Source organism: Simochromis diagramma, unplaced genomic scaffold, assembly GCF_900408965.1.
Source record: "Simochromis diagramma unplaced genomic scaffold, fSimDia1.1 OVJJ01000419.1, whole genome shotgun sequence".
Taxonomy (NCBI): domain Eukaryota; kingdom Metazoa; phylum Chordata; class Actinopteri; order Cichliformes; family Cichlidae; genus Simochromis; species Simochromis diagramma.
Genome location: NW_024387244.1, coordinates 344897 through 368882, shown reverse-complemented (window position 1 = coordinate 368882; position 23986 = coordinate 344897). Strand labels below are relative to the sequence as shown.

The window sequence follows — 23986 nt, the reverse complement described above, 5'->3', positions numbered from 1 at the left end:
CGCATGTATGAGCTTTGCCGCCTGTGTTTGTGTGCAGCCTTGCATGTCTACACCTCAGCAGAGGTTTATTTGAGCATCCTCTGCTCGTGGATGATCCTGTGCATCTGCACTACACCCATGAGTGCTCCAGCTTCCCTACAGGGACTGAGAGCTTACAGGCTGCTCAGTAACAGAGCGAGGAGGTTAAATTACCATAAGCGCTGACCCTTGGGTGGGAGGGGCACAGGTGGCCTCGTGTGTGTACTCTGTTAGTCTGGCAGCTCTGACACTGCTCGACTTCAAACTTATTTTCAGGGCGACGACTCTGCCAGCTGTCATAAACATTTCAAAGAGCAGCTTCTGGTCCTCAGCTACAATAAAACCCCGGAGAATATTTTGAGATGTTTGTCGGGCGTGAGCTGCAAATGCAGAGGTGACGTCTCAGCTCCAGGTCTGGGACTCTGCCCTATTAATAAACTGTGAGGAAGTGGTTTGGCAAAGACAAACACACGGGAGGACTTGAATTAGACATCTGTTCATTACAAGAGGTCTGCTTCTGTTCTCTGAAAAATCTAGGTCATCAATGGCAGAGCGGCCAGCAGAACCCTTCACGACTCCCTTTGTTTCACATACACGTCGCTCCAGTTCACAGAATTATCAAATAATGTGTTCAACGTCTGAAAACTTTTCAAAAGGCCCAGAAATACTCGTAACTCATAATGCCATTCACAAACGAGCCAGAGAAATCCAGGACGAAGGGAAATTCCCGACAAAACATTTGGCGACCAAAGCTGACAGACTTTTGGGACAATAAACGGATTGTCCAGCGGGTGTTTGTGCCAGTGAAACTTTCAAAACAACATTAAATAAACTGGTCGTGTGCAGCACGCAGGATTGGAGGAGCCAAAGTGCAGGAGGGCTTTGCTGCTGAACACCAAAATAACTAAACTGAATATCCTCCTGTTGGAGGAGTTTGGTTTGGGGAAAGTTTTTAGGCTGAAATTACATAATTGATAAAAGCACTGTCAATGTTAACATCTCAGAGAAAACTACGATGTACTGTCCAGCTTTCTGGGGCCTGGCTGGAGCTGAAACGTCTTACGTTTCATTGGTCTGTTTCAGATCGTAGCCAAAGATTTGTAGCTGTGAAGACCTCTGAGAATGCAGTACCTACTGATAAAAGGTCAAAGGTCAAACATGGTAAATGGCCTGTATCTGTATAGCGCTTTACTAGTCCCAACGCGCTTTACACATCCAGTCATCCACCCATTCACACACACATTCACACACTGGTGATGGCAGCTACATTGTAGCCACAACCACCCTGGGGCGCACACACATGTGCGACATAAGACATAACATGACATAAGACTGTTTTGTTTCCATTTCCATGACGTCGAGGATATTGATCCTGAAGATCATTCTTCAGACGCAGGCACACTTCATGCGATCGCTGCTCCAAGTTCTTGCAAAGGAGGAAATGAAGAGTGGAAAATGTCTGAGGCTAAACTTGGACAAGACTCAGAGTCTGAGCCAAGACTTCCAGGAACTCCAGATTAATCATGAACCTGAGATTTGGTTTTTCAGACAAGAAAGAGGCAAACATGTGGATGTTGTGTGCAGACAGCTGAAGCATCCACATGTTTGTGTCTGGCTCAAACATATTATCGGTCTCAGCCTTTGGATGATGGCTTAGAAAATAAAAACAGTGAGTCTTAAAAACTCGTCAGGATCTTTTTGTTGTTAGTGTCAGCGCTAAAAAAGCATATTTGGGGTCTGACTTTACAAGAGTAACATAAATAAGAGTCCACGGGGAGGGGGGGAGCAACAAAAAGAGACACAGCTGGGCACCGCTGGCCTACATTGCTCTACTTTCTAACAGCACAAAGAGAAAACATTAAGCATCAATCTGTTTTCATGGTGCTTAATTATAGGAGCTGAGGGCAAAAAGACTTCTGAGGTCAGACTTTTATAGCGGAGCGGGATCTGCCGAGGCCCCATTAAACCGTCAATCCCATTTGGACGACTGAAATATAAGCTAAAGGACACAAAGAAGTAGCATCTGAAGGACAAATCCTCGTCCCATCTCAGTCCATTCAGGAATTTTAAAGCCACAATGCTGGACGTATTGCAGGACTTAAAGATGTGACGACAGTGTCAGAGCTGCGCTGACGTTCACACCAATCAGTCAATAACCTCAAAACGAGACTGAAAAATATTTTTGTTGTCCAAGTAGGTAAACTTGCAGCGACTTCGTCCAAATTCCTTAAAATCATTTTTTCCACAACCAAAAAGTAAATTTTGGAGCTGTTATTTGAATTTCCCTTCTGCACAAGAATGTGTTTACTCTTGGCCAGACCAAAGTCATCCCACACACAGCTGCTCGAGCGATACGAGGGAATGATGGATCGGTTGCCTTGTCTTACCCTTGCATGAACCGGCATTCACACCTAGAGCGAGGCCGCGTAACGTGAAGTTTCAGATAAGAAAAACTGCCCTCGAATCAATCAACTACACTAATCTAGAGGGAAGAAAAAGTGCAGTCACTGAAATGAGGTCTTTCCAATGAGTCACAGCTCAGATAACAGGATGTCCCCGGGGGGCGAGAGGAAATCCCCCACAATCTGGAGAGGAAACATACCACCAGACCTCTCAAAGCTAGCTGTGTGGAAAAGTTTGACTGTCGCCAACATGAGGTGCTTTTCCTACGCTACCTTCTACACAAACACGGGAAAGAAATGCATCATCATTACTGCTGATGTATGTGGGGGCAGATCCAGAAATATGACTTCCTAAGAAGAGGCTGATCTCATTTCCTCTCCATTCACAGCTGGCTCTTGTTGAGCTCCTGAGAAAGAAATCAGCTCCAATGTTGCCTTTTTTTCTCCCCTTTTCTTGTCTGCATCCACCCAGGACAGAGATGTGACACAGCCTCCGGCCACGACTGCTCTTTCCATTAACTTCATTAGCTGCGATCCACAGACGCGATATTCCAGAGACGTTTGTTTGGGTTTTATTGGCTTCAGTGTGAACGCTGTGATCTTCATCATGTGCAGTATTGTGAGGAAGACTAATAGATGGAAACAGGCAAGAAGAAGGAAAAAAGTAATCCATCATAAAAGGCCCACATTCTTCACCGTCAGTGGAAACGCACACTGGGTGATGTAGCCCGAGGAGGCGCTGCACAGGAATGCTTGTGTTAGCAGCTGAAAACATAATAACACGCTTACAACATGTGTGTTTGTCCCAAAGCACAATGCCTAAATTACAAAGCGGGGGTGACGAGTATGTGTCTCAACTTTCACTGAGGAATCCACCCACATGCTCCGAGTGCTGGAAAAACCCTTTGGTGCCGTAGGTAATAACCCCCCCGACGTGTTTCCTAGGCCTGCAGGATAACCACAGATGTTTGAAAGTAAGCCACGACAGCTGTAAGAGGTGGGACTGATAAAGCACACCTAAGACAAGAAACATCCCCCTGCCCTGCTCTGACATGACAAAAGTCAGTGAAGGTCTACTTAACACTTAAACACAGGACAAATTTAGCTTCACTTAAAAATCCTCACATACAAAGGCCTTGAATAACCAGGCTCCATCAGCCTACCTTAAGAAATTCATCCCATCATATTCCCAATATCCCAGTAGAGCACTTTGCAAAAGTAGAATGGGAGGCAGAGGCTTCCAGGCCCGTGTCCTGTAAAACCAGCTCCCAGTTTGGATTCAGGACACAGACACTCTCTGCTTTTTTTGATAAAGCTTACCGTTTGGATCAGCTGATCCAGAACTTTCCCTGTTATTCTCCTACAGGCTCTTTGTTTATACACCATCCTCATCCTCCAACAGGCAGGTGGCTGCCCCTCACTTATCCTGGTTCTCCTGTTAAAATGAAGCTTTTCCTTCCTACTGTCACCCAGTCCTTCTTCATCAGGATCATTAGATTTTTGAGGTTTTCCCTCTAATATTGTAGGGTCATCACCTTACAGTATAAACTGTAAGGTTTATACCTTATAAACTTTATACAGTATAAACTGCCTTGAGGCCAAATGTGTGCTTGAACTGGTAATACCTAAATAATAGGGGTGCAACGATACACAAAATTCACGGTTCGGTTCGGTACTTTGGTGTCACGGTTCGATATTTTTTCGATACAAAAAAAATGTTCGTGCCTTTTTAATTTGTCATTTATTAAAATTATAAATATATATTTTAACTCAAACGTACAGTTTTTAAATTTAATGTTGCTGAAACAACAAAGTAATAAAATAATAAATCTGATGGAGAAATCGCTCATCTTTGGAAAAGAGAGTTTATTACAGGGAAATGGCTCTTTCAAAATAAAAGCTCTACTATCCGCTTCTTCTGGGCTATATTCTCAGCAGCATATTAAACATATCAGGTCCCCATAAGGAGAATCATGTGCTAACGGCTGTCTAAATGACTCGGGTAAAGTTTGTAGCCTGCGTGCTTGTTGTTTTTGTCTGCTTCCACTTGTCTTTGCACTAGGATGATGTCGGAGTAAATGTGCAGTCATACTCGTTGTGTTCCCACTAGTGCTGTCAGCGTTAATCTGAAATGACGTTAACGCCACAACACGGCAAATCTCCGTTAACGAGCTACCGCGGATCGCCCCGTGCGTGGGGCTGGACGGCCAACACGTTAACGAGCTAACTGCGCTAACGCACTAGTTCCCACCCATGTAATTGAGCATTGCGTGGCACATCCAACATACTGTTTTACTTTAGTCCATGACGCGCTTACCTTCAGGGTCATACGTCACATGAAGACCAAAATAGTTCCAAAGGCCAGATCTGCATGAGGGTGGGGGAGGTTCAATTTGCCATGTTGCAACGAGCTTAGCTTCTGTCTTGCTAGCTTGTGCTGCGCTCAGTGGATCTGCGCTCGACAGTGCAGCCTAGGCGGAGTAGTCGAGCGCAGATCCACTGAGCTCTCAACACAGACAGCATCGTCAGAAGGAAAGTTGATAAAATAAATTAAACATTTTGTATTGTTCAATACATATGCGTACCGAACCGAAAGCACTGTATCGAACGGTTCAATATCGATACGAGTATCGTTGCACCCCTAATAAATAACAGAGGAGTTGAACTGATCTACAACCAGATCACCTTTACAGGAGACACCAGAGCCAGTCAGGAGGTGTGTCTGGTGTGTTAATGAGCATTAATGAAGAATGCAGGCTGATGTCATCAATATCACGTATACTTCAGTAAATTTGTTGTTATGGTGTTCACTCAGTGAAATATTTATAGATCTAAGCCACAGTTCCTTAACGAGACCCTGAAGTTGTTATCGTGTGAGGAAAACTGTCTATTGGCTGCTGGACGATCCAGTTCATTCATTCCTACATCCAATGGGGAGTACTCCTCATGATGGCATGGCTTTTATAGCCAGCTATAAACAGCTTCATTTGTTTTGTTGTCATACCTGCTGACACATACTGAACAAAAGCGGAAAAAGAGTTTGTATAATTTCCTTCATGTGTTTGGTGGGAACTGGGAACAATCCCATCCAAACATTTGGAACCACGGATTCAGATGAGCTCACTCTGACCTGGCAACAGTGCAGCGTCTGAGGCCATTACAGAGCTTGCTCTTCACGCCACACGTGCAGCCCGGGTGGAAGCCTCCCACTCGCTGTCGGTGCACCGAAACCTCACCGCCTGTGCCATCAACCACAGCCAGGCTGTACTGTAAAGCCATGGAAACATGAATGACCCAGACTGCACTGTATGTATGACACGTCTGCATGCTGCTGAAAACCACACCGCCAACGGCAAGTAAGAGGACAAGAGGGGTTGTGATTGTTGGCTGTGACAGAGCCACCGAGTGGAGGCCCACACTGGAGTTTGAGTGAGGAGGCAGACAGGATGAAGAGGCTGCTTTATACATGGAGCATCTTCTAAGAAGGTATTAATGTGCTCTTATTTAAGGATAAAGCTGGCCTGCTGTCTGTTTATAGCGTGAACAGGCTGAATCTAGTGCCAGCTCCATCGTGATGAACAAATGAAGTCGTCATTACTGCAAAACTTAAATTCACGTTTTTAGCCCAGAGCAGCGTTTTCCCCACAGACTATAGCAAACAAAAGGAGAGTTGTTTACTGTCCAACATCCACATGATGTCATGAAGACATTTCTGCACAATGGCTCTACTGTATAGAAAGTCGCTGGCCCTAATACGAGTCCATGTTACAGACTCTCTGGGGGAACTAACCACTCATTTCGTCAGAGTGACACAGTTTCAAAGGTTCAGCTTTCTGCCCAAACCATGTAAAAATTCCTCTTGGATGAAGAGATGCTATAAACCACTGACCCAAAGAGAAGTAGCCCTGTCATTGGGTCTGTTTGTATCCCCACTGCTGCTTAGTAACCAACCCACAAGGTAAGTTTCTGCGTGGGTTTCGTTAATATCGCCAGGCGTATGCCAGCCTGTTTGAGGCGGACGCTAATTTTAGGAAGAATTTATTTTTCCCCCTACTTCGTGCGATATTACACCATTTCTAAATGATTCCAAGTATTTTTATTATATTATATCCTATAAAAAACATCTTAATGCATCTTAATTCAGTTTTTTTAATATATACAGTATATAGCACCAAATCTCAACAATGGTTGCCTCAAGGTGCTTTATATTGTAAGGTATACACTATGTGATAATAAAGATGACTCCCCCATAAGCAAGCATTTGGCGACAGTGGGAAGGAAAAACTCCCTTTTAACAGGAAGAAACCTCCGGCAGAACCAGCTGACAGTACAGTACATCCAGAAATCTGTGGTGACGGGAGAGAGACGGGACAAATTACACACTGTGGAAGACAGAGTTTAATAATGACCGAGTATTGAAGGCAATGTGGCGCATAAACACAGCGAGTGAAGATCGTTGAGATAGTATCGCCACAACACTGGCGAGCAGCTGATAACTGTAATTCTTTACATTTTGTCACTTCTGTCTGGAGAAAAACAAGCTGTGAGAGTTATGATGCTAAAGTGCTTCAACATGAACAGTGGCTTACAGACAGGCTATGTCCATCTTTTAGCTAATATATTGATCTGGTCCAAATTAGAAGAAGTAGCAAAGTAGTAAAAGACGGCCGCGCGTAGTTCCACACTGTTGACCGACATCCAAAATGTCGATGGGCTCCATTGCACGTGAGTCACGGTTAAAGTAAGAAAGTCAGTTAATTACAGACACAGCTTATGATTGATTTCAGCTGTGCCAAGGAACACTACACTCTCACAAACATTCACCATGAACCAGTGAGATAATCTTAGGGCTTGACACCTATAATTAACAAAAACACTAACTACACCGTATGGCCTTTAAAAAGAAAATCTGTTTTATTTTACAAGTTTCTGGTCATCCAGTAAAGCGACATGAAAGGAAATCTCCTGCTATGTCAGCACGTTGTGGCTCCATGGAAAAATGTACAGAAAGCTCGCTGTAAACCAAGTGCACGTCTGCTCAGTATATGCTTAAAAGGCTTCTTTGGATTTATGTTTCTAATCTGCTCGGGTGTGAAAACAGCAGGACCTCATCCAGAATAAGTGGCATGGTTGCTCTATAGATGTTGTTTCTGATGCAGCCATGAAGTGTATACAAACGATGCATTGTTCTCAGCCCACGGGCCCACTCTGCAGCGCATAATTTCCACATTTACACCACTTAATAGCACAGTTACACAACAGCACAGGCTGTAAATCACAGCATATTCTAATATGTAGTGAAAATCATTAAGTAACCATTATGTTGGAATGGCACAGTACAGCTTACTGTTGCGAGATAGCGCCACACGACACTACTCAAACCCCCAAACACAGAATATATTTCTCTGCGTCAGTGAGCTTAGCCTGCTTCAATACATCAGCTGTTTACTTGCAGTTTGCTGTGGCTGTAAACAGAGTTCGGACCCTTTGTTACGGCCCTAGCAGGGCCTCCTCCTGAAGGTGCCTGTGTGGGCGTGTCCCACCACCTCTTCTGCCTGAGGTGCCACCTTTCCCTGTTACACAGCTGACTCACATCAGTATTTAAGCCCAGGGAAAGGTGAGCTCTGGGCCAGAGTGCCATTAGTGTGTTTGCAGCTTGTGAGCTGTGTTTTTGGTGGTTTTCAGCTAGTGAGCTGCTCTCTTTCTTTTTGGCTTACGTTTTACTTTATTGACCAACGCCTGAGTTTTGTTTGTTTTCTTAAATGGTGATAGCGGCTTGTCCGTCTCTTTTAGTTGAGCTACTTTAATAAAAACTATTTAATTTAACCCTTTTGCCTCCTTGACTCCTTTTTCTGACCCGGACACTTTTTGTTACTTCCCCCTCACCGCCTGGACCCTTCTAGGGGAACGTGTAACGCACGGCGACACTAAAGCGGTCGCGCCAGAATGTCACGCTAAAAAGAAAGATTCTTTAAAATACAAGGGGGAGCAAGCGGGTCAGATACCACGGGCACAGAGAGGAAGCAGGTCTGATCAGAAACAGTTTTACTAGGCCAGGGAGCACAAATAAAAACACCCTTAAAATGTAGGTAATAAAATGTTGTCAATCTACTAAAACTAAATAAAACAATTCTAAAACCCGTAAAACTACCATTTTCTACATTCACTAAACCCCCCCCCTGCTAGAATTATGCCACATGTTCATTATGGGTCCATCCGCAGGCCAGGAATTCCTTCTTTAGAGCAGAGTCCACGCCAGCCTCGTCTTCGGCAGACAAGAAAGAGCCTCCCATCTTCTTGTCCTTCCGCTGGCCCATCTCTTCCCAGCCCGGCTTGCGTTCTGCACCCGAATCCATCATGCGACCACCGCCACAGCTCCCCTTGCGTCGGTGTCCTGTAAAATAAATAGGGGCCAGAACAATGGTCCCAGAAGCGGCCCTGGCTCATGGCCATGGCGACCCTCTCCCAATCCAGCTGCACCCAGTAAACAACAGTAGAGACCCTACTCACAAATGCCCTGCTGCCAATCACACGCGTCGTCTCTTACTGTTGCCGTTCCATGAGGTCAGGACTGGGTCGCCGCGTCACGCTGGCCATCTCGCATTAACCTTCCAGTCTGGGGCCTCCCTCCTTCGGTGCTCAGCTAGCCTGTTTTTAAAAGGTCTTTACACAGCTGATAGGCCACCTCTGGACACACCCCTGCCTCAGCAGGTGGTCCCTATCAGCTAATTTGTCCCATGTGCAGCCAGTCCACAGTGGATAAAAACCATGTCACATAAAACACTAAAAACCATGCAACAGAAACAGAATAAAACGACACTCATAAATTAACACTAAAAATCAGAATAAAAACAATATACAAGATAAATACAAATTTCCACTGTGTGACAAACGTAACACCCTTGCTTAGAAACATTCAGCCTAAGCTCATGTGTTTATCATCAGCATGCTTCTAGGACTTAGCTTGAAGCAAAGTAAATATTGAAGATTCAAATCTAAAACTTAAAAATGTTCTTTATCATCTCTTGAAGGAAAATGTCCTGTAACACCATAACAAGTACGACAGCAGTAACACGACGCTGTAGGGCAGCTTTTCTAAGACAATGAGCACAAAACAACATCAGGCTTGAGGTAATGCGACATACCGGTGCATGTTCATGTGCAATACTGCAATGCATTGTGGGCTGCTTCTTGTTGAGTCTGACCGTGGCTGTGAATAGAAACGTACGCTGCAGACAAACTAACGGGCTGGTCGGGACCTCGACCTTTCCCGCCCGATCAGTAACTCTGTGCCAGACCTAAAGCACTCCAAGTATTTGTGTCTGCTAAATTAAGAGGCCTGTCGAATCCATTGGATGGGCCATGTTTCCACACCAGGCAACAAAGATAATCCTGCAACTATTACATTCCTACAAAACAGACATTTTGCTGCATGAGAAGAGACACTGGAGCCTTCTAATCTATAAAACTAGTTGGCTGCTGTTCAGGAGAAGAAAATAAGGACATCGTTCCACTGGCTGAACCCTCATTATCATTAGTTACCGGGTGGAAATGCAAAGACCTGTCGATAATTACGACCTCTGCATGGACAGAAGAAAATGGCAACATATTCATCAAAAGCAGATTCAGTTTCAATTCTCAAATTCAGTTTTAATTATGAAAATGACTGAGCGAAACAAGAAGAGGCTTTCCTTTGTCCTCTGTGCAATCGAGCCGCGAACCTTCAGATCCTCGCGTCTTTCTCAGGACTCGTAAGGATCAGTAATATCCTCCATAACTAAAACCACACAACTCAGAGATTAAGCAAACAGGAAGCAGAGACGGCACAACAAAGCAGCTCCAGGCACAAAACAATAAACGACTGTAAACACGCCACCTCGCTATACGGAGCAGGCGTAGCTATGGTTACACTGGAGACCCTCGGGATGGACGTCAGACTAAACGAATGCGACTCTGCTTTCAGCATAATGTTTACGATTACAGCAGGAGGAAGCGTTTGTTCCCGTATCGCTCCGTCTAACAATGCCATCTGCATGTCGACACCAGTGTCCTCTCTTTCACTGAGTGTCAGGATGTAATGCATCGTCTTGAAGTGGCAGCTCTCAAAATCCCAGTGGGAGAAAAAACGTTTACGTTCATGTGACGTCACATCGCAGAGAGCGCTTCATATCAGCCGCTCAGCCAAACCATCCACTGCTAAACTGTCAAACTGAACGCAAACACGTCCAAAGCTGAGGCGAACCAAAAAACAGCATCAGTGGTGCAGTTTTTAAACAGGCCGAACACGCCGCAGTACACAAACATTACATCGTGTGTATCAGCCAGACTGGATCTCTGGATGTGACTCAGCGAGGTTAAAACTGGAGCGATGAGGTAACATGTTACCTACAAAAATGTAACTATTACTTCATATTACATTATATATGTTACTTATCATTATCTCTTTGCAGGTTCTGGTTTTAATTCATTTGCCATTATATCATCACAAACACATAAATACACATTCAGTTCTGCTAACTAGAATTCACAGACTTGTACACTGTATTATTAAAAATAAAAAAATAACAGACAGCGTCTAGTCCTGAAAGATGAAGCCGATGAGGATGTGCCTAAACTCACTTTATTAGCCATGAGAGGATATCTGTTGTTGCAAACAGAAGTCTGACTATAAAAGTGTAAAAGAAAAAGCTCGCCTGCTCACTGTCACCGCAGTAAATGCTTTCCTTTAAGAGACCTACAGGAGGCCCGTCCTACTGTCAGTGTGCACAGTCCTGCTGCTACAACAGACCTGACAGACCTCTGCAGTCAGAGCGGGCTTCCTTTAACGTGGACAGACACGCCGCAGTGGCACTGAGGACAGCGTTGTACGTGCACCGGTTTTTGCGTCTCACTGGCTCGAGCGCGCGGCAGACTGAACGAATTCTGAGGCGTACGAGTGAATTTGCTTGTGTCTGACCGACCTCTCCATCGAAAAGTATGTTTGGGTTGATTGACACATCGCAGTGAAATGGATTTGTTGCATTTCATGACATAAAACGTTTGTTTTTTGACTAGCACGCAGTGTCCCTTAGTCCCTCGCTCACGTCCACACGATGAAAGGCAGCTCACAGCTTTCCAGACCAGCGGGCGTCTTCATACACACAGCCTTCTTCTCTTGGCCGTTTTGAACAGACTCTTTCCATTAGACGCATAAATTCATTTGTTTTGAACTTTTTACTTTTGCCCAGTCCAGGTTTTAAGTCCTGCATGCGTTTGTTTGTCTCACACTTTCAGCCGTTAATCAGTCTAAGAAAATAAAAAGGTGCGAGCGGGAGCTGATGTAAAAACTGATTTGGGTTTCACAGATGATGCGATGCGGCTGCTTGGGTGGAAATCCTTCATTTATAGCAAAGGTTCATTTGGCTCGAGACATAACTCCACATATGTTGGGGTTTAAAATAACTGCTCGCAGCTTTCTTGTGCTATTTTCTCATTTAGAAACGAATGCATTATTTTTGTAATCAGCAGTGTTGTTTTAGTCTAAGCACCATGTATAATGGTGTAAACAAGATGGGGAAATGTGATGTTATAAAGCATCTCTGTGATATGACAGCCAGTGCTTTTAGACGGCTTATTCTTACAAATGACATGAAGTTTACCCAAAATATTCAGACCAGCAGCTTACCCATGATGTCATTGGTCCATGACCTCAGAGAAGGATCTCTGCTTGGCTACAGATGATATAATGTGCAGCCAAAAAGGACAAAAGTCCCTTTGGTTGCACACTTTCTCCTTCTTTCTCCCACTGCTGTCACATCACTGTGATGAAGCAGACAGGCCTGTCGTTGGCTGCCTGTTGAACTCTGTTATTCGTTACAATTCAGAGATCTACAGCAGATGTGAAGGCCCCGAGGTCAGTAACAACCAGGGTCGGGTCAACACGGGATCGTGAAAACACGGGGAGAAAAAACGTTCTCTAAAGACAAAGGAGCAGGTCTGAGCAATGCTGAGCATCAGGATGTCCTGCTGGTTCTTTGGTAGTGAAGAGTCAAAAGGAACGATCTGAGCAAACTGGAAATAGGAAGGCGTGGCCCTGCCAGCTGTTCATCTTGGCGATGTGTAGCATAGGGTGGATGCAGCTGCATGGCTGTGTTTGTATGCTCAGGAAAAACATCTGCAGTGGGACATTTACAGCACAGTCTGATAACCGTCTACAGTATGCCAGTCTCTTCTGTGCTAAACTCAGCAAATGCACTGCAGCTCTGCAGGACGTTAAACCTATTTCTAGTCTTCGAGCTTCCTACATGGTCGATCATCTCAGAGGAAGCATGTGAGAAGCACGTGCCCTGCTTAAGCCAAAACCTCGCTGAAGCAGACCACCTCCCAGCATGTGCCCAATGTGATAAAAACCAGACAACTCCGGACAATCTCCCAACACTGCCCGCTGTTCCTGTGGTAAAACGAATGCTACGTAAATGTGTGCACATGTCGGGTCCCTGTGTGCAGCCTGATGACAGCAGACTGGGCTGATAAATGATCAACACTTTAAATTGGATGTTCCTGGAAACAGCTGTGGGTCAAAGCAAATAAACTGTCCTCTTAATATTAATGAGAAGCCTGGTGAAAGCTCCAAAAGGAAAGGACATTAGACACACTTCACTTTCAGCTACTTCCTGCTCACACTGGTGTGAGAGCTTTGGTGTGGACCACACAACTGAACCAAAGACAACAGTCACGTCAGCTTTTTAGGCAGAACAGAGGACAAACATTTCCCCAAGCATTTAGGGGATGTGTTTTCCACGTTGCATTGGAATTTAAGATAAAGACCTCAGAATTAACTTGCATGCTTCAGTTTTGGGCAAACCCCATCTCCTGGTGACGAGGTCTCCAGTTTCCAGAGTCAGTAAGGACTATTGGACCCATATTAGATCCTCAGCTCTTAACATCAGCCAGGTTACCACACAGCTTCACTATGCATTAAGACACAAGCCACACTGGGCCCAGCACAGCTGTGTTGCTTTATCCCTGCACTCCTTTTGGAGCGCTACAGCCAAACTACACTTGCACAAGCCTCGAGCTAAACCCATTATTGTCAACACAGCGAGGTCGAGAGGGTGGAGACGATCACAGCTCGGCCCAAGCAGAACCACAACAGCAGAACCGTATCAGTTACCTTCTGCTTTGCTAGTTCAGTGGAAATGTATACACTCACATCTTGCCATTGTCGTGTGTGCTTAACCAAACAGACAAAGGGGATAACAGGCATGTGACCTTACTCTGCTCTGAGGCCTGCAGCTCTGTGCAGCTGGGACCTCACACAAAGCACCACAAACCTCCTGCCATCAAGAGTCATTTTACCCACTTTAGTGAGGAAGATTCAGGTTCCTGTGCACTCGCCCTTCTTTGCGGTTTCCACTCTTAACGGCGCACAACTTATTGTGGTCGAGCACAAAACCAACTTAATGCGACCGCACAATTTATCAGAACAAGCTGTGGGCTGGATATGAGACACATCACAACCCGATGAGTATTTTACCTCCTTTGAGAGGTTGGCTAACGTGGCTTAAACCAGTGCCAACAGTTCAATTGTTCAAAATGTTTAGTCTGAATAAGCAAACGAGTAAAGCTCTTGAAGTGACCGCTGGCTACGCGCTAGCAAACATTTTGATTAAAAGAAAACAGCAGCAGGGGAGATGGAGTTTAGCAGCGGGCATGCCAGTGGGTATGCGACTGATCAATGTAGGCTGTAATTCATTATCTGTGAGTCCCTCCTCGTGGTGTCAGCAGGCAGCTCTGTCTGCAGCATCCTCCAGACCATCCAAAGCGGACTTTAGTATTTTTCTGGGAAAGTCAACACACGTTACTCAGGCACACTTTGTGCAAACACACGTCTCCTCCCTGTGTGCTTTGACACACTTGACTGAAATAAATGTGGCTCCCACCCATCTACCAAAACACACCTCACGATTTACCAAAATCAGTGAAAAAAAAAGTGTGTAAATGCAAACCGACTTTTTCCACGCTAACTCAGGTTTCTGTGCTCAGACACCACGGAGACGTTTCAAAGTCACCAAACAAAGATCGACAGCCCCCATCAGAGGCATGCGAACCCTTCAATGTGAGAAAAGGGGGACAAAATCCACATGAACACGTCGAAATACTGTTCTTCCGCTTTTACCCAAATCCTGCTTATCGGATAAAGAGGATATTGTGAACTTTCATGAAAAAGGAAAACAGTCCAGTCACCATGTGGTCAGTGTGACTAATCCGTCAGTGAATCCAAACTGAAGGCGCCCTGATTCCTGTCAGATCCAACTACGTCTGTTCTTCTACTTGGACTCATTTCCACAGAGGCCAACTCTGCTCCATTCATCTGTCTTTTTCATGACTGCAAACCGACGCAGTGTTTTCAGCTGATCCTGAACCAGCCTTCTGCTCTGCGGCAGCAGTTTGTTAATCAGGGCAAGAACAATATAGGTGCCACGCCCCCACATTCCTGTCATGGGTTCTCCGCTGAAATCCAGTCATGCAGAAGACCTTTGGCACTGCTAAGTGCCACAATGTCTGATCATCTGGGCAAATCGCAGCATGCTTCACCCAGGAGGGCATTATGATGGTGCAGGTGTGGAGCATTCTGACTCTGAATGAGGTGTTCAGTTTTACCACTCCTGTTTCCCCGTTACTGGAACAACACAGCTACGCATTTGTTTTTTGGAACATTTCCATTTAATCTTCATTGTGTGACAGTTAAAGAAACACCAGTGAATCCATCACAAGCAGCAGCACAGCTAAAACCTTTTAAGGTGGACCTGAAGCATCAAGCCAGTTGGCCTGTTGGACTCACGCACACACAGGCTGACTAAAGTTTAAACTCAACACATCACGACGGTGAAGATGCAAGAACATGTAGTCGTTTTTCTTGGCTTCGTGCGTAGATGATGAAAGTTTTTGGCTCTGGTGAGATAAGCCGCGATCTTTGAGGGCTTAATGTCTTGCAACTTTAAGCACGTGCAGTGGAAGCATAACCTGCTGGTGATCCTATGCGTGCACGTGTCCTGGTGGCCCTTGAAACTAAATTTGCGGCTCTCATTCATTTGGACAGCAGCTTGGTCTTGTTAACCCCAAATAACCGCCCAGAGGCAACCTTTTCTTGGCTCGCCATTTAACAGATGGTTACCAAGTGGCAAGCCAAGTCTTGTATACCTAAAACTAGAACTTGCTGGTTTTAGTTTGTGCTCAGACTAAAGCAGAACACGCTCGAGACCAAGAGCAGACACAGACACACGCCATTCATAGTTTCCTCTTTTCAATTCTCCAACACGTCAAACCAGTTCTTAAACATCACGATTAAAAACAGTCTGGGTGTCAGTGACAAACAAATCAAGGCGCTGCTGCACCCAGACGTTTGATGAGACCTTTAAATTCAATGATCTTCTCATCTTCCTTCCTTCACTTCTCAGGTCAACCGCAGAACGAGTGCTGCCGACACAAACGCACGAATCAGACTCAGCAGCAGCTGGACTGTTTTTGTTTGCTGTAACTGTGCCAGATGCAGAGCTCACTCTCTGTGTGCTTCAACCCTCGTGTCCCCTTATTATGTGCAGATGACGACACCATCATCTCAGACTCAGGCTCACTGCTCTGAATGCTTTTAATACAAAATCTTTTCATTCTTTCTTAACAAACAATCACTTTGTCCAGGATCTCGAGTCCAAACTAATGTGGACGTCTCAAAACAAGGAGCAGACCCCGGCCCAGCACCTCCCAGGGCGCTTGAGTCTCACAGGTTCGTCAGTTTCTTTTCATTTAGCTTTTCTCTGATTCACGTACACACCCGAGGTTTTATATAAGCATACAGGATGTATGGAGTAGTATCGCAACCACGACCTTCCAGCTGTGCTGTAATCAAATCATCGTACTCATGAATGAGTTCGATTTTTAAACTATCCCAAGGACCAGCAGCAGACTTGAGTGTCCTGACCTGCTGCCTCGTTCCAGCACCATGCTGGGAGACACGGGAAAGTCCTCAAAGCAGAAAAGATCAATGGGACAGTCGGACAAATCGTGAGAAAGCTGCTTTCCCTCTCTTCTCATCTCTCAGAGAAAAGTAAACTCGAATGAACAGATTTACATGATTCCTGCCAAATCTTTGCATTTTTCCCATCACTGCTGATGCATTCAGTCCCGTTCATTATTAGAACAAAGCCCATCAACAGGGTCATTACACCATCCCACTGTCCCAAATCTGTACGAGACGACTCTAATGACAGTGGGCAGTCTGAGACGAGCCCTGCTGGGTCTGAAAAGTCTCGGCTTAATCTACAGTAAGATGAAAATTACGTGAAGCAGGAGAAAATGTCTCCACAGCAGTAATAATGGACCATTACCTGTACACGATGGAGAAAGGGAGACGCAGCTCACTTTGGACCAGAACATCCACTGACTTGAATGCAACATGTTTTTACCTGCTTAACTAATCACAGCACTTCCCTTTCAGACTACAGAAAAGTAGACTGGGAGGCAGAGCCTTCAGTTTTCAGGCCCGTCTTCTGTGGAACCAGCTCCCAGTTTGGGTTCAGGAGACAGACACTATCTCTGCTTTTAAAGCTTGCAGGGCTGGATCAGGTGACCTGGTGAGTGTTTTCTTCGTCACTGTGTGTTTATACATCACTCTGAACTTAACCACTAGTTATTAATAATCTCCTGCACAGCGTGTTTTTGTCATGTTTTTCTCTCTTCACCCTGAACCGCTCACAGCAGACGGCCGCCCTTGCCTGAGCCTGGGTCCACGGGAAGTTTGTTCCTGTTGAAAGGGAGTTTTTCCATCCCACTGTCACCCAGCGCTTGCTGATAGGAGGTCGTTTCATTATCGATGGTTTTCTCTGCACCCTTCAGCGTGGTCTCCTTCTTTCCACTTGGTGTCCTGTTTTAAAGTTTGCACGTGTGCTGGATTTTCTCCATTTTATCAAAAAGGCCATCCTTCAGCTTGAATGTCATTGACAAAAGCAATGAAGCCAAGTTAGAGTGCAACAATTGTTTTGGTGTGACACAAATCCAAAAGTGCCACGTCAGCGCCCTTTGTGGGCATTTTCTCTGACCTGTGGTTGAGGCCCTCACTCCCAGCGTGCTGCCTTCAGGCTTGGAGCACACTGCGGACTCATCCAGGCTTTTGGTGAACTGCTGGAAACCCTGATATAGGTCTAGTGTGAAATGCCAGAAAAGCTGATTGTAGTAGAAGCGCTGGACTCGCCGCAGAGATGCACAGGGAGAATATGGTGACGTAAACAGTGGACGAGAAAACTTCCTGAGCACACACAATATTTGGTGTGAACTTTGAAGATTTAAAATGTGTGGTGTGGGACTGAATGATGGCTGCCCCACCGACTGTCATAACAAAGAAAAATTTGTCATGAAACTTTTTTTAAAAAGAAGTTTTAAGTTTTTCAAAGCAGCTCTTGGAATAACAGTGGATTGAAAACAAACTGTTGCTGGGAGAGTTCAGCGAGCGCACAAAGACCGCTACACAAGTTTCCCTTAATACTTACAAAAAAAGGTGATGTGCATATTTTTTTAGAAAGGTACACAAACCACAAAAGGAAAATAAAATATTTGCCATGCTGAACGACGGGCGAGCCGGAGACTTTCACCCAACAGCAACATTATGCCATACAGCGTCAGGAGGAGGGTGTGGCACAGCGGAGCGTCAGAGACTACAGGAACACGCCTTTTTATAACAGCGTGCACTTAATGGTCAATGTGGCCAAACAGAGCAGCCCCGCTCTGCCCCTCCTTACCTGTGGTGAGCTCGCTGTGTTTCCAAAGGGCTCACAAAGATGTCAAAACAGCAAAGGCAGGGCTGTGTGTGTGTGTGTGCGTGTCCTTTTGTGGGGAAATAAAAAGGAACCATTATGTGCCATTTTGTTCTCAAAACAGAGAAAACATCCTTCTTTGCAGACGTTGAGAAACGTTGTCATATCTGGACGAGCATCTGTCTGTAAAGTCGAGTCTATGGTCACGTCTAGACAGGAGAGAGCGCTCAGCTCTGAATCTTTCTCTGCTGATTCAGGAGAAAGAACAAAAACCACCTCACAGCGAAGCAGCAGCCCTAACACGATCAACTTCCTACCACAGTAGCAGCTGTGTGTCATCACCTGGGCATGTGGGGCTGGTCTACAGTCAGCAGCAGTCCACATGTGGGAGGACGGTGCCAGCTGTCAGCCAGCTGGGTTAAACTGCCCTCCTCTGACTTCAATGAAACAATCTTATTCCAGTTTTTCCTTTCTTACATTTTATAACTTGATTTAGGGCTGCCACAAACGATTATTCTGATAGTCGACTAGTCACCGATTATTTTTGCGATTAGTCGACTAATCAGATCATCATCCATTGGGCGTAAAACGTACAGCTTATTGCACCAGCAGCATCTGCTCTTATATAACTATCATTAGCTTACAGCTTTAAGTGTGTAAGGTCTGTGCTAACTAAAAATAAAGACAAGATGATAGTTTATTAAATTGTAATGAAATTTGCAGATTGTTTCGGTGAAGTTTAGCAAACTCCTTGCTATCTAAAATATAACAGGACACCGGAGTAAATTCTCGAGCATCTCACACTTCTGATAATCAGCTGTCTGCTTGACGTTTATTCAGCTGTGTAAAAACTATAACTTTAATCTCAGCCAAACCGATTTACTCAGGAACAAATAAAATACTAAAAAAAGCCAAACAATAACATTTTGAAGTTATCTAAGTGACTTATATATGTTTAACCTGAGTAGTGAAAGACGGCGGTGGGTTTGAAAACGATTTGCCGGGAGTCCGGTGTTCTCACGGCTCTAGTGACCTTGCCCCCGGCTAGCTATCGAGCTAGTGGGTAACAGACGTCTCCGAAAACGTCGGAGCGCTTTTGAAAACATGTGGTGTCTTGATAAACTGAGCAGATATTTGAGGTTTACACAGCTACATTCTCGCCTGAAAATATGTTAAACGTTTATTTTGTGACCCAGAAAGAATAATAAGAGTAATATTAAAACTAACCAGCTGCCGCCATTGTTGGAAACTGAGCAGGGCCGCGCTATGAATTCTGGGACACAGTTTCTTCTTCTTCGGGGTTTAACGGCAGCTGGCATCCTTGTACATGCAGTGCTGCCATCTTCTGTTTCAGTCCGTTATTACACTCTTAAATCCTGCTACTTATTCCTGCGTCTTTTGGGATCTTAGAAAGCTTCAAACGACTCGTCGACTATTAAATCAGTCGTGACTAGTCGACTAATCGTGGCAGCCCTAGCTTGATTGGCACAATCACATGCCGCGTGATAGTTGCACTCAGAATTAAAGCGTCCAAGCTTACGCGTTTACTGCTGAGGGACACATGAAGAAGTCGTGTCACAGCTGTAGCCATGTTGAAGAGTTCTGGCCCTCACAATCCATCCAAAACTCCAGGAGACGCTTCCCTCACCTTTTCTCCCCCCTCCCACACAAACTAAGAAGAACAGTGACTGGACTGACTAAACCAACACGGGGCTTTCCAACTTTTCTCTAAACATCCTTTAATGAGAATGACCAGCAGTGTTTACAGTTTGGTGAAACCGTGCACAGACAACCCACAAATATTCACAGACTACCAGGGACACAAACCTACTCCTCCTTGGGGGACAAAAAGCAGCACACAGAGCCTGAATAAGCCATTACACTTTGTTCCCAACTCTCCTGCTTTATCTCTCTCAGATTGTTCCCACGCTTTGCTTTGCGCTCACCAAATGATGAGCCTCGTGAGAAGTTCCATTTAGAAAGTCTGTGATAATGCAGACGTCATCTTAATTCGTGCCTCTTATAGACCTGAAGCTGTCCAAAGAAAAAAAGTCAAAGGACAGGCTGAATTTGTTAGTTCAGCACACTTCAAGTGGACCTTGATGTATCCGCTCCATACAAACAAGCGGCTTTGTAACACTGTGGATGTGGGAAGAGAGAGATCGAAAACCCACAAATGTGTTGAAAAACCAACAGTGCACGCTAAGAAGCCGCAAAGTCAAACAAAGCAAAGCACTGCTGTAAAACAAAGATCAGCACAACAGCATTCACAGCAACACAGTTTTATGTTACAGCACATTGTTGTGGATGGAGACTGAGAGCATCACTGTCAGCCTACAGATGTATAAAGCTGCATTATCATGACAAGCATGATTGATCTACAGGTAACTGAGCTGGTGGAAAAATTCAAGTATTCGTACTTGATTACAAAGTGTCACTTTGGCTCAGCAGTGTATCTACTGTATGATGTATTTATGAAAATGCTGTATTTGTGTTTTACAAAGTCTTCTAATATTTGCTGGTCTGGGTCTCTCAGCCTGAACAACAACGATGGATTGAAGCACTTTGTGAAACAGTGTCGCAAAGCAGCAGCGCTCCGTGTAGAGTCTTCTGGGTGGGTGTGTTTCGTGGGGTATCAAATTGCCCCTCGGGGATCATAAAGCTATCTTGACTCTTAAAGTGATGGTTGCCAAGTTTTCAGTAAAAGAAAACTGGCAAGTGTTTTTCTAAATACTTTCATTTCCCTTTGATGTGTATTAACGTGTCTTGCAACAATAACACACCTACTGCACGCACCGTGTACGTGGGGTACATTGCGCAACACTGGCACAAGCAAAACTCTGCTGTTCTCTCGTCTCTCTGCTTCTTGTTGTCAGGCAGCAGAAACCTTTTTTCTTTTTGATGAGGAATGCAGCAGGTAGCGCTGAGCAGACCAGCCAGACAAACCTTCCCCCGCCGAGTCCACAACAATAGTGCTCATTCAGCTCCAGCAGTTCACTCCTTCTCCCCCTCCTTACCTTCTGATACGCCTGCTGGAGATAGTTGTACGGGATCCTCCTGTTGAAGTCCTGCACCACATCCTCGCTGACTTTGTGCAGAGACTGCGTGCCAACTTTCTCCTCGATGCATTTGTTCATACACGCTGCTCTCCGCAGGACCGAGTCGAAAAAGCGCAGATCCGAGAAGCTTTCATCTAACGGATGCTGGTCCTGGCACCTCAGCCGGCATCGGACTCTGGTGGCCCGGACCTGTCTGTGGCTGCTGAGCGCTCCCTCCATGTAGCGCACCACGCTCTCATAATCGGCACTGTAAAACGCTTCCACCGCGTTATCATATAAAAGGTCGTACGGCTCCAGCACACCGGCGGAAGATGGCAACACGGCTGAGAGCAGGACCGGGAGGAAGATAAGAGTCGGAAACAAGTTTCCATCCATCCTCTTCTCTTCAGGCTGCGAGGAGCTGCAGGCGGAGAGCACACAAAAATCAGCTCAGCCTCCTTTTCCAGTTCATCCAAGCTCCTCTCAGAGGGATCAGCCGAGCGAGGCGGAAATGGAATAATTACTTATCGAGGACGCACTTGTTACGACCCCCTCTCGCTCCTTTAACTCCTCCCCTCCGAGATGAATGGCCAGGGTACACTCAAAGCTCGTTTTCGTAACAGGGAAACAGCCCCCACGGGGAAGCACGGGCAGTCCCGTGGGTCCCGTTTATTCAACGTTGAAAACACGAAACGCTGCGTTTAAAGGAGGAATGCACCGTTTAAACTGTTTGGGTTCATTGAGGTAAAAAACAAAATCTCCGGTTTTAGACAATTTGAGCTCACTGAGACAAACCTGAAGATGTTTTCAGTCATAAAGAAACACTGAAAAGGAGACATTTGACTTCTCAGACTTAAAGAGTTTCCAAAAATAACCGAGAGACATTCAAACAGGTAAGCAAATCCCCCAAAGCTGGGTCTGTTCACTGGATGTGTCGCCTTCACAGGGGGAAACGTTTTCGTCGCTCACTCCTTCCAAATGAACAGAATCAACTTTCTGTGAGTCCTAAACAACAAACTCTTCAGCTCATCCACATCAACGAAACTTCGTTTCCACGCTGTTTGGGCAACTTCAATAACTCTCATGTTAACTCAGCTACGCTGTTTAAGAATAAATTCAGTTATACTGCGAGCGCAGGAAGCAACTAGAAAATTCTTTGTCAACAAAAGAAAAACGCGCTCGCTCCGAGTCCCCGCCAGACGCAGACCCACAGCTTTCCCCACATCAGTGGACACTGTCTCCCTCTTGAGGTTTTCGATGTACAAACACTTTTTTAAAAACACCACAAAACGACATGAAAGTAGAGTACAGGTCAAAGCACTTGCATAGACTTCTTTGATAAGCCAAGTCACTTTTATTTACATAGCTTTTATTCCTGGTCTCCAAACAAGTAAATTATAAAGAAGCAAGAAACCAAACGTGACAGAAATAAAAAGCACACAAAGCAGAAATTTCAGTGATAATAAAAAGGTGATGAATCGATAAAATAGGGGGAAAGTCTAATAAATAATAAATGGAGAAGTAAGGTGAATATAAATAAAACATATAATTTTAGAAAGAAGAGTCGAAATAAAAGAGCTGTAAGAAAACGTACAACTGTCTTTAGTTGGACAGTTTTTTGTGAGTCTGTTTTTTAAATGTTATTTCATCTGTTATTGACCTAATTACCAATTAAGCCAAACTGAAATATGTGATTACTTAATTTAATTAAGCTACTGTATGTGGATTGCACCACTAGGTGGCAGTCAAACCAAGGAGATTTACACCGATCACTCATAATATGAGGAACCACAAGAGCCCAATGAATGTAATACACCGCAGTACAAGTTTTAGACACACCAATGAGCTAAACTAGAGCTGTATACATGTTTACTATATGCTGTGAATACAATATTCTAATATTGAGATGATCTTTGAAAGTAAGTCAATTATTTCAATGGAAGAAATAATGTAGATGACAGTAAGCATATAGTGCACCTGCACCTCACTCCTGTTTATTTCATGGCAGCGATATCCTGCTAATAACCATTGTTTACACAAACATTGTCCAATAGCAGCTCTGCACTGCCTGCTGTGAAAGTCACAAAGCAGGAGCATCAACTATTACTTAAGAGGCTAATGGCAGTTTATGCTGGCGGTGGCAGAGCATTTAAAAGCTGTTGGCCGCAGATGGCCCCGCCCGCTCTGGACCTCCCGAAGTCCACAACCAGTTCCTTGGTCTTTGAGGTGTTGAGTTGCAGGTGGTTTGTGTGACTCCGTGTGAGGAAGTTCCTCACCAGACTTCTGTACTCCTCTTCCTGATCATCTTCCAGGATGCAGTCATTTGCATCATGGCTGTACAGCAGCTGTGCGATGGTATCGTGCTACTACGAACCAAAATGTTTTCAGCACCTCGTTAAATTTTAGCCAGAGAGAATTAGGGCAGTGATTAGATATGACGACTGCTTTCTTTATGTTATTCTTTTGCTGACAGTTCAGGAAGGAATCTGTGCGGCACACGGCCACTCCCTCCAGAGTCTGCATCCACTTAAATCCACACCCACGTCTTGTTATGTTTCGAGTGAGGAGCGAGATCATTTGTTTCCACAAATTAGAAACGCACTAATGGAGCAAATGTGTATTTGCCAATAATCAATTTCACTCTTCTCTCCGAGTGCAAACGATCAAATCAAAGCATGTATTTATCCTTCGATCGTCCTCTTGTATATTTGCCCACACAAATGTTCACGTGGTGCTTATC

The 23986-nt window shown here is 44.9% G+C and overlaps 1 protein-coding gene across 5 annotated transcripts in view; it reads right to left on the bottom strand.

Annotated features, from left to right (window-relative positions):
- The window catches only part of p3h2 (prolyl 3-hydroxylase 2), a 46257-nt gene extending 23838 nt beyond the window's left edge, over positions 1-22419 (bottom strand). For 2 of the 5 annotated variants that reach the window (XM_040052619.1, XM_040052620.1), the window contains exon 1: positions 21226-22416. In XM_040052619.1, coding sequence (XP_039908553.1) covers positions 21226-21642 — 417 coding nt within the window. In that variant the 5' untranslated portion in view covers positions 21643-22416. Of the gene's footprint in view, positions 1-21225 lie in introns of all 5 variants that reach the window. The other 3 variants (XM_040052622.1, XM_040052621.1, XM_040052618.1) reach the window with 3 other exon arrangements.
- Positions 22420-23986: the final 1567 nt, after the last annotated feature.